The 14,893-nt window shown below is 54.3% G+C and overlaps 2 protein-coding genes across 3 annotated transcripts in view; one reads left to right on the top strand and one right to left on the bottom strand.

Annotated features, from left to right (window-relative positions):
* ABHD14A (abhydrolase domain containing 14A) overlaps positions 1 to 14,893 on the bottom strand; it is an 83,147-nt gene that overhangs the window by 41,651 nt on the left and 26,603 nt on the right. The gene's annotated exons all lie outside the window — the stretch shown is intronic.
* The window catches only part of PCBP4 (poly(rC) binding protein 4), a 33,380-nt gene that overhangs the window by 16,028 nt on the left and 2,459 nt on the right, over positions 1 to 14,893 (top strand). For both annotated transcript variants that reach the window (XM_048857662.2, XM_048857663.2), the window contains exons 2-12: positions 3,169 to 3,337; positions 5,044 to 5,067; positions 5,163 to 5,195; positions 7,520 to 7,636; positions 8,125 to 8,256; positions 9,346 to 9,474; positions 10,139 to 10,213; positions 10,689 to 10,733; positions 11,312 to 11,387; positions 12,076 to 12,128; positions 13,416 to 13,585. In XM_048857662.2, coding sequence (XP_048713619.1) covers positions 3,227 to 3,337; positions 5,044 to 5,067; positions 5,163 to 5,195; positions 7,520 to 7,636; positions 8,125 to 8,256; positions 9,346 to 9,474; positions 10,139 to 10,213; positions 10,689 to 10,733; positions 11,312 to 11,387; positions 12,076 to 12,128; positions 13,416 to 13,585 — 965 coding nt within the window. In that variant the 5' untranslated portion in view covers positions 3,169 to 3,226. The remainder of the gene's footprint in view (positions 1 to 3,168; positions 3,338 to 5,043; positions 5,068 to 5,162; positions 5,196 to 7,519; positions 7,637 to 8,124; positions 8,257 to 9,345; positions 9,475 to 10,138; positions 10,214 to 10,688; positions 10,734 to 11,311; positions 11,388 to 12,075; positions 12,129 to 13,415; positions 13,586 to 14,893) is intronic.

Below are 14,893 nucleotides of genomic sequence, written 5' to 3'. Positions count from 1 at the left end.
GCTCCTGCCAGCCACAGCCGCAAAGGCCAGGGCAGTAACGCCCAGAGAAAGGTATCAGTAGATTGACCGATCCAACGCTCCATCCCATCTGGTGTCCTGACTGCATCAGAGGCCGATAGCTGATGCTTCAGAGGAAGGTGAGCAGAACGCCATACTCCGTTTCTCCTCCTCAGCGATAGCATCTCTCCTGGCAGGGAGATGTGCTAATCCACCCGCTGATTGTCCATGGGGTAGAGGGGGAATCCTGCCAGGCCCCTGCAACAGGCCACCAGCTTATGCCCTTGAAGAGGAGGCTGGATTCCCCTTCCGTCCTTCCCGTCGCCATCATAGCTACCTACCACTGCTGGCACTGTGCAGAACGTGAGCCAGCCCCTGCTTATCTGCGAAAGGGGCAACACTCCCACCCAGGACCATGCGTGTTCTAGGGCCCGGGGTTCTGGTACATTGGTTTCCCAGTGCAGACAGAACCCAGCAGACCTAGGGAGAGACCCAGACCCAATCCCCCTGACGGATGCAGGCCCCATCGTCCATTTCGGCCATGCTCCACTTAGCACAGGAGGGACGGGGAGAGGCAGAGAAGGCTTTAAGCCACCGTCCCAGATCCTTGGCCCAGCCCCTCGTGCAAGTCAGAGCAGCAGGAAGATTTCCTGGTTTTAAATTGATTGTCTCAGGGCTGCTCTAACTTACACTTGGCTGCAACAGCCCCTGCCACTCCTCTGCCCCTGGCTACATCCCCTATTCCCAGATCAGCTGCCTTTGCTACCCCTTCATGCCCCAGGACTGCACCAGGGCACAACACTGGGGAAACAGATCGGGGGTGGGGGTGCGGAGAATGAGGGGCCAGCATACAAACCAGATTCCAAAACAAACTTTGCAGCCTTCTGAGCCTCCCACCTCTGTGTAGGCTGGACTAAAACCCAGGTTCCAAACACCCCCAGACTCCAGGCACCCAGCACTCCCACTCATTTCCCCAGTGTGATATTGGCACAACTTCTGTCAGCAGCGTCTCCTCACGGCAGCCCCCTCGAACTCACCCCCTTCCCCAGCTCACCGACCCACCTCCCCCTAGACTCATGCCAGCCCCTTTGCTCGGCTAATCCCTGGATGAGCGTAGTGCTGGGGAAGGGTCTGGACTGCCAGGCCTGGAGACCAAAGTCCTCTAGCCACAGCTCAGGTTCAGGACAGGCCTTGGCCACATGCTTGCCCCACCCCTTCCTCAGCCCCCTAAGGAGGCCACCCCAGTGGGTGGAAAGCACAGTCCGGACCAATTGCTCAGCTTAACTAATTGAAAGCTCTAATAAGAACATTTCAGCACAACATCGCACCGGCTTACTCAAGCATAACGCCTAAGTGAAGGAGACGGAGCAGGAGCCTAATGCCCAGGCTTGGGACACAGGGAGCCTGCTTCTGTCAGCGTTAGCTCTATGCTGGCCCTTGGTTTGGCTCCTGCGTTGCTCCATCCCCCTCCCCACTTTTTTGAACCCACCTTGTCTCATGACATCACCTGGGGCAGGTTATTAAACAACCTCCGCTTTAAACAGTCTAGTCGAGCGTTTCATACACGCTAACCCACAAGCTTTTTAACTGATACATTTTTACTTCTGCTAACACTCTTCATTGGTACCTCCTTAGTGATCTTTCTTTAACCACTGCTACCCTCCTCCTTCCTCGGTCTAGCGGGCTTTTCATTGTGTTCTATTGCTTCTTACAACAGCGGTCTTATTCTCACTTATGTGCTTCTTGGGCCCTTGGACTTACTGGCTAGTTTTGGTCTGACAGTATCCATCTTCCCTAGTGTGTCTCACTGGGGAGATCTGCACCTGGCTCATAAATCACGCGTTGGTCTGGGTTGCTTTGCCCTGTTAGCTACGCAGCCCAAGAATCTGCCGTAGAGCCGGTGCAGATCACAGTTCTGATTTTTACAACCTTTACCATTGTTTTAGCAACGTTTGAAAAGCCATGTCAACAAGCCACCAGCAGAAAGCAGGAAAAGTCCCTTTGACATTTTCTCATAATCCAACTAAATGTACAACAGCTGCCTCTCTACCGTTCTTTAATATACATTAGCTCACACAGTTTGTTACACAGCTGTTTGCACCGTCTGGGGTCAGAGCATTGGCCCGGCCCCATGTGTAACATGACGCTCCTCGCTGGTTCGTCAAGCAGCAGGGATCAAACCTGAGACCAGCTGGTTTGACATGCAGGAGCCTCTAAAAGACACACCTGGGTTAGCCCCGGCAGTCAGGGCCTCCTCAGCCTCTATCTGTGGCTCAGCGACCATGAGATAGAGACAGAGCGCCATGTGGAGTGGGTGTGGCCCATCAAATCCTTGGCCTCTCTGCCAAGTGGGCCCCATAGTGCCAGCCATGCCCGTTGCTTTTGAGAGCTGGACGTTTGTTGCCTAGGATCAGGGCAAATGCCACCAACTCAGCACATGCCTGCCACACCGGAGGGTAGCAACTGTTGGCCACCCCACTGCTGAGATGCAGGCTCTGTTCAGTATTCCAGTCCTGGTCATTATTATAAATCACTTACCCAGGGCCATCCCCTTGCACAGGTGCACAGAGAGAGAGAGAGAGGACAGGCTCTGCCATGAGCGATCTCAGATGTTCCAGACACAGGGTGACAACTCAGCGAAGGGAGGGTGTGGGGAATTCTTAGGGAGGAGGGGATCCCCATAGAAAGGATCCCTAAAAGAAGGGGATTAAGGGGGAGGGTTGGAGGAAGAGGTTGTTCCTTTAAGGGCTGAGTTACCCAGACAGAGTCTGAACAGGGCAATCACTGAACACTGCAGAGAGAAGGCGCTGGCAGACAAGCAGAGGAGTCACCTCGACCCCTCTGCCATCCCTGCTATATCTTGCCAAATGCCTAATGCCCTGGCTCAGTCACGCGGCCTTTAAGGCTCAGGGCCGTGTGTGGGTTCAGTGCTAAGTGCAGCCCAGCTGCCATATTTGCTCGCATGCTTTGTCCTAGCATCTATCTCATGGCTCTGCAGGGCACTCTGGGAGAGCTGGGGTGAAGCCACAGGCTGCCCAGCCAGCCTGGGCTTTGCTGCAATACTGACCGCGAGCCTCCTGCAGAGCAGGGTTACAGTGGTAGTGTGGGTAAGCAAGCGGCCAAGGACCACGCAGGGGCTTGCTGAACCCAGTGATGTTCCTCTCTCTGCAGATTTAGCTGCTTGGCTCCCTACTAGCCCCCGGGTGCTGGTTTGCCCAGAAGCTGGTTCATGCATTCCTATACCATGGCATCGCCAGACAGGATGAGCGGCTCAGATACCAGCCTGGAGGAGCCGGAGCTCAACATTACTCTCACACTCCGGATGCTCATGCACGGGAAGGTAAGTGTGCCCCTCCGGCTGGGATTCCCTCCAGGCTCTCCTGGGAAAGCAACATTAGAAGTTCTACCCTGGGGCAGAAGGCTCCTTCAGGCTGCGATCCCTGGGGCTGGCCCAGAGGAGCGGCATGAGCGATTGGGGTCTGCATTGGGCTCAGACAGACAGCTGGTGTTGAATTTGCAGGGCTCACATTTCGTTTTGCTTTCCCAAAACTAATCCCATTTAACAACAATCAAAGCCTGACCCTGGGACGTCTGTGCTCCAGCAGAGGTCCATTTTAGAGCAGAACCACAAAACATTCATCGGAATGTCAGGCCGAGATCACGTTTTGTAGCAAAACTGTAGAAACGTCAAGTTTCAGTTCAACAAAGGATTAATTTGATCAGGCTTTGGAAAAAAGCAAAACTCAAGGCAGGGCAGTTGCCCAGGGAAAAAAGCAAGGATTTGCTGGGAACTTTTGAGAGGGGAAATTACTATTTTTGCACATGGCTGTGTAACAGGGAGCGATTACAAGTGCACCAAAATCTAACCTGGGCTACAACCACCATCTACCTACCTAAACGATGCAGACAGAGAGCTAGATAGTTAAATTTAAAAACAAACAAACAAAAAACCCACTAGCTGAATTTAAGTTACAGGGACACTGTCAATGTGTTTTTTTATATTACTTTTTTTTAAAGTTCATGTTTTCGATAGCATGTCTTGAATTTTCTGTTTTTAATCCATTTTTAAAATACACGAGAGTTTTCTGGTCCCCTGCTGATGCTTGTATGGATCTTCTAAGAGAACCACAAAATCCACCCTTCCTTTCTTTGCCCTTCCACCCGGGACACATCTCTGCATGCAGCCTTTTCAGTGTCAGCTCTGCAGCTACTGTTCCTGGCAAAGCCCCTCTTAAGGGACTGGTGTAGCACGGGCCTCTGAACTTGCCCAGAGATGCGCACGCAATTGAGCTCATTGTGCTAGGGCAGGAGTTCTCACAACAGATTTTTTGGTGGCCACAGAGTTCAGCCGCCAACTCTTGCTGGTGCCCCACTGACACGTTTTCCTAAAATACTTCATTAACTTTAGGAAAAACAAATCCATGTGCTCACTTACACATCCAAATCATTGTCATTTATTGATGTAAGGTTTTTTGTTGTTGTTTTTGCGCAGACTTCATCGTAAAACTAGTGCTGTGAAAAGTGATATTTGTCTGTTGGTTAATATCACTTTTCCCAGCACACTTAGTAGCTAGCTGAGAGTATCAAACATACAAGTATCACTTATCCCAGCCTCTTAGCTAGCTAGTAAATCTGCTGGGAAAAGTGATACTTGCAGGTTTGTTAATATCACTTTTCAGGGCAAGCCAGCACTGCCCAGGAGGCTGTGGAGGCCCCTGGTGGCCACATTTGAAAACCAGTGTAGGGCCTTGGACAAAGCCCAAGTGAGCATCAGCCCAGCAGGGAAATGCTCCGCAGCCAAAGAACAAGAGACTAAACAAAACAAGAGACGGCATTTTGCCCTGGTGCTAATGTCTGTCCCAGTGACCTTCAGGTTTGCTTGCAGCAATGCCTACCGATGGCAATGAGAGTCAAGGGGGTCCCTCCACCTGCAGTTCCAGAACAAGCCCTGCTGCCTCTAAGGGGCACGCCTAGTCTCTAGGGCGGGTACCCTGTGTGCTAATCTCCTCCTAACTGGGCTGCTCGTCTCTCGTTGTGTTTCCGCAGGAGGTTGGCAGCATCATCGGCAAGGTAAGAGGCAGGTGTTCCCCTCAGCCCGGGCATTTCTTCGGAGTCTCGCGGAAGCTGTGGGAATCTAACCGCCCTCCCTGTTCTTATTCCTGCAGAAAGGCGAGACCGTTAAGAGGATACGGGAACAAGTAAGTGGTGGGGGATAGAGGCGCCTCTCGCACTCCTGGGCTCTCTCACGGGGCCAGGCTATGTCCCGTGCAACTGACCAAAGCTGCCTCTGGCTCATGAGTACGCTTCAAACCTCCCTCCTCCTCCTCCTATAACCCCCACACCACATTGGCCCTGCAGCCGCAAATACCTGGCAACCCAATGATGCCTATGCCCAGGCTTAATCAGCTACAGAAGTGACTGGAAGATGCCTTCCCCTCCACATACACAGGGCACACACTCCCAGAGGGTGAGCCTGCTGCCTAGCACCAGAGCACTCAGCCCCAGGAGACTCAGGGAAGGCAAAAGCGGAGCCTCAAATGTATGGTTAAGGATGGTGCCACCAGGTGGCGCCATTATACATAGCCTTCCAGGTTCTCTTCTTTAGCAGGCGAGCAAGTTTTGACTCTTAGGGAGATGTGATAGTTTAGGGTTTTGAAAGGTTTTGTGCAGAGGCAGCTTTAAGAGAGAGGACACTGCATGAGTGGCAGACGAGTATGTGCTCTGCCTTGGGCTCTGACTGGAGTCAATTCTCAAGGCAGAGTTGCTCCCTGGGAACCAGGCACTGGTGTTGGAATGAAATTCTTGGAAGCAGAGATTTACCTGCACGCTGTTTAACCATCCTGGTTCAGGACTGGTGTAAATAAAATAAGTTACACTTAGTGTATACCCAGACTCCACATCACTGAATTCTCCACTAGAAGCCGACCTGCAAGGCCCCAGACCTCTGCTACTGCTCAGCACAAGGGCGTCTCTGGTGTCAGAACAGGACACTGGTGTCAGATGAAGAGGCAAGAATATATTGCACCTTGCCAAATTAGGGAAATAAAAATAAAGGAACTAAGAGGGAAGAACAAATAGCCACAATCTCAGCAACAAATAACAAGAAAAGTTTGAAATATATCAGAAGCAGGAAGCCTACAAAAAACCCTCAGTGAGTCGCTGGACCACCACGGGCAAAGGGAGCAATTAAGAATGATGAGAAGATTGCAGAGAAACGAAATTATTTCTTTGCATCAGTCTTCAGCACAAAGGAGGGTGAGGAAATACCTTCCATGGGCCTACTCGTTTCTGGTGAGAAAGATAAGGTACTATCAGTGACTGAGATGTCTAAAGAACCGATGCGGGAACAGATGGATACATCAAAGAGCAGCAAGTCATCTGGCCCAGATGGTAGATACCCAAGAGTTCTGATGGGATTTAAGAATGAAGTTGCTGAGTGGCTAGCAAATATGTGAAATTTTTCATTCAAATCTACTATACCAGAGGTCCTGCTGGGATTCTGAGAACCAGGGCAGGGAGCTTTGCTTTGGTACCAGGTAAATTGGCTGAAATGTGAACCAGAAATTTAATTTAAAGCACCTCCATGATCATGCTATGCTGAGTGTAACCAAAGACACCCCTTTAATCTACTGGTATTGGCTGAGCAGGTCATGTGAATAAAGGGGAACTGGCTGATATAGTTTATTTGGACTTTCAAATGGCCTTTGACAAGAGGCTATTAAGGAAACAAACATGGCTTTGGGTGAGAGGTAAAATACTGTCATGGCTCAGAACTCGAGGGAGAGAACAGAGTAAGAATAATCAGCCAACATTCATCTTGACAAGACATTAACAGCAGGGGTCCCCATGGTTCTTCACTAGGATCTGTGTTGTTTATTATATTTTTCAATTATCTGGAAAAGGCAGGGTGAGCAAAGTTTGCAGATGACACCAAATTATTTAGATTACAACTGGAAGAAACTGAGAAACTTGAGACCTAACCACGCAAAAGAAACGAGGCAACATGATTGCCAATACTCAATTTCACTGCAAATGCAAAGTAATGTAAATTGGAGGGATTAATCTGAAATATCCATTAATTATGATGAATGAATGAATGAATGAATGAATGATTATTATTATTGTGGCAATGCCTAGAAGCTCCAGCACCCAAGTAGTGCCTCATGGATGGGGACCACATTGTGCCAGGCTCTGTACAAAGACCGATCAAAAAGATGCTTCCAGTCCAAACACATGTGGGAGGCTTCTAAATAAACTGTCAGGAAAAAGACCTAGACGGCTCAGTGAAAACATCCACTCAATGTACAACAGGGGTGCCTAAGGAATGGGCTGGAGGATAATACAGAAATTATTGTACAACTCAAAGGAAAGCCCTTAGCTGGAACACTGTGTCAACCTGTGTCACCCCATCTCAACCAGGATGCAGCAGAAAGAGAGGGCTGGCAGAAACGGACATGATTAGAGGCTTTGCTAGATAGCCCTATGAAGAGTTCTCACCCTGAGGTCTGGTTTGCTTTCTCAGAGCAGCGCCCGGATCACCATCTCTGAGGGATCTTGTCCTGAGCGGATCACCACCATCACAGGATCCACGGATGCCGTCTTCAGAGCCGTCTCCATGATTGCCTTCAAACTGGAGGAGGTATGGTACCCCCAACCCCCACGCCTGTATTCACCTTGCACTGCACCAGTCCGCTGAGAATGAAGGGCCAAAGACGGGGGTGATTTGGAGGGCCCCCAAGAGATACAACAGAACATGCCAACCCCTTTAAACTGAAATCCATGGCTCCTCCTCAACCCAGAGCATCTCTGCTCTCCAGAGGGGTCAGATTCTGGTCTCTCGGGGATCTGTTATTCAGGCTGATTGTATGGGGACTGCTCCATGCAGAACTGATCTAGACAGAGCCAGCCATTTGCCTGGGCTTGTATTTACACAGATCCAACCTGAACACTGAAGATGGTCTCTGCGGAGCAGCACGGCCTCGTCGCTCTGGGAGGGGGAATAGGGACACCCTCGCTCTGTGCTGCCCCTGCCCCTCAACAGGCTCCACTGAGAGCACCAAGCCATGGCCTTTGGCCCCAGGCTGGTGATATTCATTCTATTCCAATGCTCTACCTCTCTCATTTCAGGACCTGGGGACGGGAGCCACCAACGGAGGAGCTGTGTCCAAACCGCCAGTGACACTGCGGCTGGTCATCCCAGCCAGCCAGTGCGGTTCTCTCATTGGCAAAGCTGGTGCCAAAATCAAGGAGATCCGGGAGGTAAGGGCTGGGGGCACTTTGCAAAACCCGTTTGCTTCTCCCTAGTGAGGCTGTTTGTTTACTTTCTGCACATCTCTCCCCTGGAGGGATGGAACCAGGCTGGTCAGTTTTGCTTCCTGTTTCTCATGCCACAGTGTCCGGCTGTTGTGGTTCCTAGTTTGGTGCACAGCAGAGTCTGTGAAATGATCCCCGAGCCTCTTCCTTTAAAGAGAAAGCCTGAATGTCTGTCCTAGACACTCTGTGTAACCTGCGGGGCAGTCTGGGTGACAGCTCCTGCCCACTGTGACCAAGCCACAGAGGATGTGAGTTTGTTTCAGGCCCAGCTAGGAAAGTGGAGCTCTACTGCTCACTGTAGTCACTCACGTTTTAGGGTACGTCTACACTGGTGCTGAAGGTTTCAGACCAGATCCTATTCAGGGTAGCTAGCCCCTTGCGTGCACGGGCGAGCCTGCTCAAGCCAGCAATTGCCCCTCCAAGTCCCTTGTAGACTTACCCTCGGCTCTCGAGGTCCCTGGTTCAATTCCCAGCTGTCACGCTAGCTACTGGCTCTTTAAAAATGTGAAGCTGACCCATTCGTGGGGAAGCCCCATGAAATCTCCAGTCCTTGGACTGAGGTAGATGTGCCTGTGATGCGCGTGGCTCCCATCACAGGACAGGGGCAGGGAAAGCACCGCCCTTGATGGGGGTGCTGCTGCTGCGGGAGACAGCATTACCCTGCCCCCACCTCAGCCCCAAACAAACCCTCTTGCTAAGCACCCTGGTTGGGCTGTTAGAGCCAGCAGGGTGTTGCTGGTCAGTTGGGGCGAGCATAGGAATGCCCCAGCAGCGGAGGAGGGGCAGGTCATGCCAGTGCAAGGAGGTTGGATGCAGCAAGCTCAGCGGTGATAACGCCTTTGGTGGCCATGCAAAAGGTGTAGCCCACACTGGCCACGTGGCTGCCTTCCTGATTCCAGTGGGTGTGCAGGGTGCGGGGAGCCTGCCACCCAGGCGGTACCAACACTAGCTGCCCATCCCACGTTGTTCCAGGGAACGGGGACAGCCGCTTAGTGCACACACAGCCATTTGCCAAGGGGGCGTCTCTCCTTGCAGACCACGGGAGCGCAGGTCCAGGTGGCAGGAGACCTGCTGCCCAATTCCACGGAGCGGGCGGTCACAGTCTCGGGCGTGCCAGACGCCATCATCCAGTGCGTGCGGCAGATCTGCGCCGTCATCCTGGAGGTACCCGTGTCGGCCTCGGGGGGACTAGACAAATGGACTTGGCCCTCTGCCCCAATGCTGGAGAGTGGGAGGCAGGATCCAGGGGCCTGGTTTCCTGGCAGCCTCCTTCCTTGTGCTTCGTGGCTGAGCTATTGCTGAAAGTTTGCCCTCTGGGAGGATGTCGTGGAAGTTGCTGTGCAATAGCTTAGCTTTGCCACCTCCCAGCAATGCCATCCCCCACTGCACCCATGCCTACCGTCTGCCAGGGCAAGGCTGGGTCAGAGCCAAGACGTTCTGGGGTGGTTTTAATATCCTGCCAGCCGAGGCTGGGGGAGATGCGACAGCCCAGCCCCCGGTGTAGCTGTCCCTTGAAAGGCAGGTCACCTTGCTTTGTAGCCTCTCTTTCCCCTGTTACCACCCTGACGCCATGAGATGATGTGGCCCTAGCTGCCACTGAACACAAGGCCTTGGGCACACATCACACCATGCCAACGCATGAGCCAGCCAGCCTCTCGCCCTCCACCGACTTCAGTGCCACTGGCCGTTTCCCAACCCAAGGGCAGGGCCCCTGCAGTGGGCAAGGCTATGGCACGTAGCCACCTGCCAGGCTGGGCATGGGGGTGGGAAAAGGGGTTGGTCTCCCTGGAAGACCGTGCTGATTTCTCCTCTGCTTTCCCCTCTTCAGTCGCCGCCAAAAGGGGCCACCATTCCCTACCATCCCTGCCTCTCCCTGGGGACGGCTCTCCTCTCGGCCAGCCAGGTAAGGGGGCAGCTGGAAGGATGGGGAAAATTCATGGGAAGAATCCCTAGATGTGCAGCGTGGCCTCCCCTACCCCAGCCCAGAAAGCCCCAGGAGGTGTTGGAGGAACTTCCCAAGCAAAAACGCCTCAGATTCCCTCAGCTCTGCACCAAGGAGGTCCCCCCACACCCAGCCCCCAGGCGACCGCCTTCCTCTATTCCTGTTTATTATTAAGGAGGTGACACATTACCTGAAGCTCTGCCCTTCTCAGACGTCTCTCCTCGCGACCCCTCTGCAGTGTTAGTTATGAGGGGGCTTCTGATCTCACCGGCCTTTAGACAGGGCTGGGGCTGGCTAGCAAGGAACGCCCTGGTTTGGGGGCTGGAGGAGGGAGAACGTTCTCATACCCCACTGTTAGCGGCCACAGAACAACCCCTGGTGCTCCCATCCTGGCCGGCCGCCTTGCTGATGTTCCTCCGCTTTCCTTTGTCCCCAGGGCTTTTCCATGCAGGGCCAGTACAGCGGGGGGCCTCAAGCCGAGGTGAGTCCGGCTTTGCCTCCTCGGCACGGGGGCTCAATCTCGGCTCCGCCGTGCCAGGAGATCCCAAGGGACCCATCTCTTCCCATGTGTGTCCCTCCATTTCCCTTGTCTTCCCAGCAGGGCTCTCTCATCTCTGGGGCATGTTTCCATGTCGAGTCTCCATGCCTGTCCTCCCCCATAACTTCCTTCCCCAGGTCGGGCCCACGCAGCAGACACACCGCACGGAAGCCCCTTGCTCCCAGAGCCACCCTGCAGGGAGATGTCCGTGTCCTCCTCTCCATGCAGCCACCTCCACCTGCAATGAGCCAGGGGCCTGCTGCTTCTGCTGCCAGCTGTGCTAGGCCCGCCCACCACTGGGCGCACGTCTCCGTGGGCCAGCAGCTCAGGGCCAGCCCGCATAGGCATGGCCAAGCTGGCCGGTGGAACCTCATGCAGCCTTGTCCTGGGAGGTTCTGCTGTCCCATCCACCCACTGTGGGTCCGACCAACTGGCAGCCAAAGGGCTGGATGGTGGGTGACCTGGCTACTCTTTAAACATAGCTTTTGCATTTATTCCCCTAATTTCTTCCCTGGGGGCAGGTGACGAAATTGCAGCAACTCTCCGGGCATCCCGTTGCCTTCACCTCTCTGGGCCAGGCACCCTCCCTGGTCCCAGGTAAGGAAATCAGCCCCACCCCACCCCGCCTTCCCAGCAGGTGATCTTCTCCTGGAGGGCACGCACAGCATCAAAATCCTCTGTGGGCTAATGGGGGCATCCGCTCTGCCCACCTCCAGGGGGTGGCATTGACGAACACGGGCTATGCCAGACCCAGGCAGGCAGAGGGACCCAATTCTACAGTACCAAATAGATGTCATGAAACAAAGTCTGTTTGTCAAAGCCCCAGACCTGCAGTGGCTCAGCACCTCCCAGTATGGGGAGATCTGGGGCCATGTCGCCGGAGGATGGCAGGGGTTGGGTGTGCTGGGAGAGGGCCCATAGCTGCTGCCCTCTCAGCTGACCACAGCTTGCTGCTCACAAGACAGCTGGAGGGAGGAGGGGGCCAGCCAGCAGTCCAGAGCCCTGCGGGGAAACCCTCCAATTCCACTAGACTCTCCCTAAGGACCCCAATCCCTGGTGCTGGGGTGGCCAGCACCCTCCAGGCAGGCTGCGGAAGGGAGGGGTGTCTGGGATGTTTGGCCAGCCCCACCCCTACCAGCTCGGTATGGACCAGCCCCAGGAGATGATATTCCCTGTGCCCGGGGCCCAGTGGCCTTTAGCAGGAGCAGAGCATGGAGGGGAGGGAGGCAGGGGAATCACTAGCAGAGCCCCAGCAACACTGCCCTTTCTCTCCCTCTCTGGCCAGGCCTGGACGCCAGCCCCCAAAACAGCTCACAGGAATTCCTGGTGCCCAATGACGTAAGTTGCCATCGCTCTCCTGAGAGCGCCTCCTCCCATTCCCGCCAGTGCAATGTCTGCCCCGGAGCCTCAGCAGCGAGCCTGTACTGTCAGAGGGAAAAAGCGCAGAAGGGAATGGCCCCAACCCATCCCAGCTCCCAAAAAGCCCCACCTCCCGAACACCAGGAGCATGGGGACCAGACTCCGTTGCTGGCCCCTGGCATTGGAGTGGGGCAAAGGCACATCCCGGATCCAGCTTCCCCCTGCTCTGTGCAGCAGAGATATCTGGATCGAGGCATGGGCTCCTCTCTGCTTCACCTTGTGGGAGGCAGGGACCCTGGCAAAGCCTCACTGTTGCCTTACCCTGGTGATCAAATCTCAACGTAAAGGGACAGTGTCCCTGCTTTGGACAGCAGGGCCTCCCCACCCCAGCCATCCTGTCAGGCTTCAGCCTTTACTATGGAGGCCCTGCCCCCTGGCACAAAAGTGCAGCAGCAAAAGGGTTACCCACCCTCTAAGCCCCCTCCCCATTGGCCAGCCTAGCCTTAGTCGTGCCCACAGTCCCACTTTTCGGGAGTGCAGCCCAGAGAGCAGAGCTGGGGCGGGGGGAAGGTCGCCAGCAGAAAGGAATGCGCCAGAGCTACCCACGCCTACCCTCGCAGCCTCATTCCAGGCACCGGTGCCCCAGGGCTGCTCTCCAGATGCCAGCGCAGGCTGCCAAGCACAGAGCCACCTCTGTTACAGCTGGCAGGAAGTGGGGGAGGGGCATGAGGGCAGTGCTGACCTTTCTGCACCCCACCCCCTAGAGCCATCACACCCCAGCCACTGCCCCAGGCCTTTTAAAAAGACACAAAGTGCAGCATCAAAGACTCGCTACTGCCCCACATTGGTGAGAACATGGAACTACACCCATGGGGGGGGGCAGCACAGAGTGGATGTGGGGGATGGGAGCCTTGGAGGACATTAAGGCTGGGCAGTCAAGGGGTAACCTGTTCCACGATCAGGGGCATTGGGGGAGCAGCATCCTGTGCTCAGTGCTCTCATTAGGCCCACGCCTGCAGGGCCACACTGGGTGCTGCCCTGCGATGGGAGGGGCAGGCACAGTTGCTGGGCAGCTGAGAGTGGATGGGGTGTTAAGAAAGCAACTCCCCCTACTCCTGAAACACTCTGAACAACAGGGCTGAGCAGAGCAGCTCCTGTGTCACGCTATCAAAGGGCACTCCGGGTCCTTCTCCTGGTGCCACTCTGTCCAGCGCTGCTGCTTCCACCCCAGCCCCCCCAAACTAACCCCTCTCTGCTCCTCCCCAGCTGATTGGCTGCATCATTGGCCGCCAGGGCAGCAAGATCAGTGAGATCCGGCAGATGTCTGGAGCACACATCAAAATCGGGAACCAGAGCGAGGGCTCCAGCGAGCGCCACGTGACCATCACGGGGACCCCAGTCAGTATCACTCTTGCCCAGTACCTCATCACAGCCTGGTAAGGGCCAGCACCCCCACTAGGAGGGCCAGAGGAAGCAGCAGCCTAGACCCTGGTCTGCAGGGCAGCAGACGCAAACTTCTGTGTCACTCCTTCTCCTTGAGCTGGGATCTCAGTGAGACTGGGGGGCGGGGAGTGGCCATCTCTTCCACAATCTGTGCGGTGTCCCAATGCTCTGCCTGCTTATATGATGGGTGTCTGCCAGTCAGGCTGGCAAGGGTGCTTTTACACATGCACAAAGACTGGAGCGTCAAAGACCAACGCACCCTGACCCTGAGCCTTGGGTTGGGATGAAGCTACTCCTGGGCCCTTTCTCCAGCCCGTCTTAGAGTGGGATCAAAAATGGGTCCCCCCGCACTGACTCAGAAACGCGCAGCAGTGTCTCATGGGAGCTGTAGTTCGGATGCCTCATGCTCCCATTCGCCTCTCTAGGCCAGGCTCCCGGGCCAGACTACCTCTTCCATGATGCACCACAGCCTCCCAGCTAGGTATTTTGATGGAAAATTTCTGACCAGCCCCAGTTCTTGCTGCCTTTCAGAAGGGATGTGAAACTGAGCCCTGACGCTTGGAAGATCCCAGGTCTGGCCAAATCACAGCATGGGCAGTCCCTTCTGCCTTCCCCTGCAGCGTCAGCGGCAGAAACTGCTCTGCACTCCCATGCCTGGGCACTGCTTGTGCAGCAGCTGCCTTTCAGGGCAGGTGAGGGACCCCTCTAGACCTGCTCGGATCAGCTATAAAACCTGGTGCCCTGCCTAGGCTGATATGTCCGGCGTCTGCATTGGTGAGAGATCTCGCAACAAGCCTCTGGTGCAAATACAGCCCTGTAATGCAAACTGAGCTGGGAGCTGTCAGGACAGACGGGCCTATGGCCTCATTTCCACACAAGGTTGCACTAGTTTCATTAAACCAGTTTAGTTAAGCTTGTGCAAACCCCTGTGTGAATGCTCTTAGTTTGTCTTAAAAGCAGTTTATTTTGGCTTAGTTTAAACCAGTTCCTAACAGCTTAAATTAAACTGCATTAAGAGCACCTGCACAAATTTTGGCAATGGTTTAACTAACTCAGATTAAAATCCCTAAATCAAACCGGCGTAACTCCACATGTAGCTATGTGTGTGTAACCCACCATTACATGGCATGGTTCTCTGTTGCTCTCTAGTGGCTAAGTGGTGTATAGGATGGAGTTTATGAGTCAGTTACGACCTCTGAATGAGGGGACCTGTTTTTTCAGGTTGGCAGAAGCCCATTCGTTTAGCCAGAGGTGAAGGGTTCAATCCCCACTGCAGGGTGTTGGTGTTACATGCATGAGGG

The sequence above is a fragment of the Caretta caretta genome, chromosome 7, assembly GCF_965140235.1.
Source record: "Caretta caretta isolate rCarCar2 chromosome 7, rCarCar1.hap1, whole genome shotgun sequence".
NCBI lineage: Eukaryota > Metazoa > Chordata > Testudines > Cheloniidae > Caretta > Caretta caretta.
The sequence above is the reverse complement of the archived record's forward strand: the minus strand, read 5'-3'. Positions and strand labels throughout refer to the sequence as shown.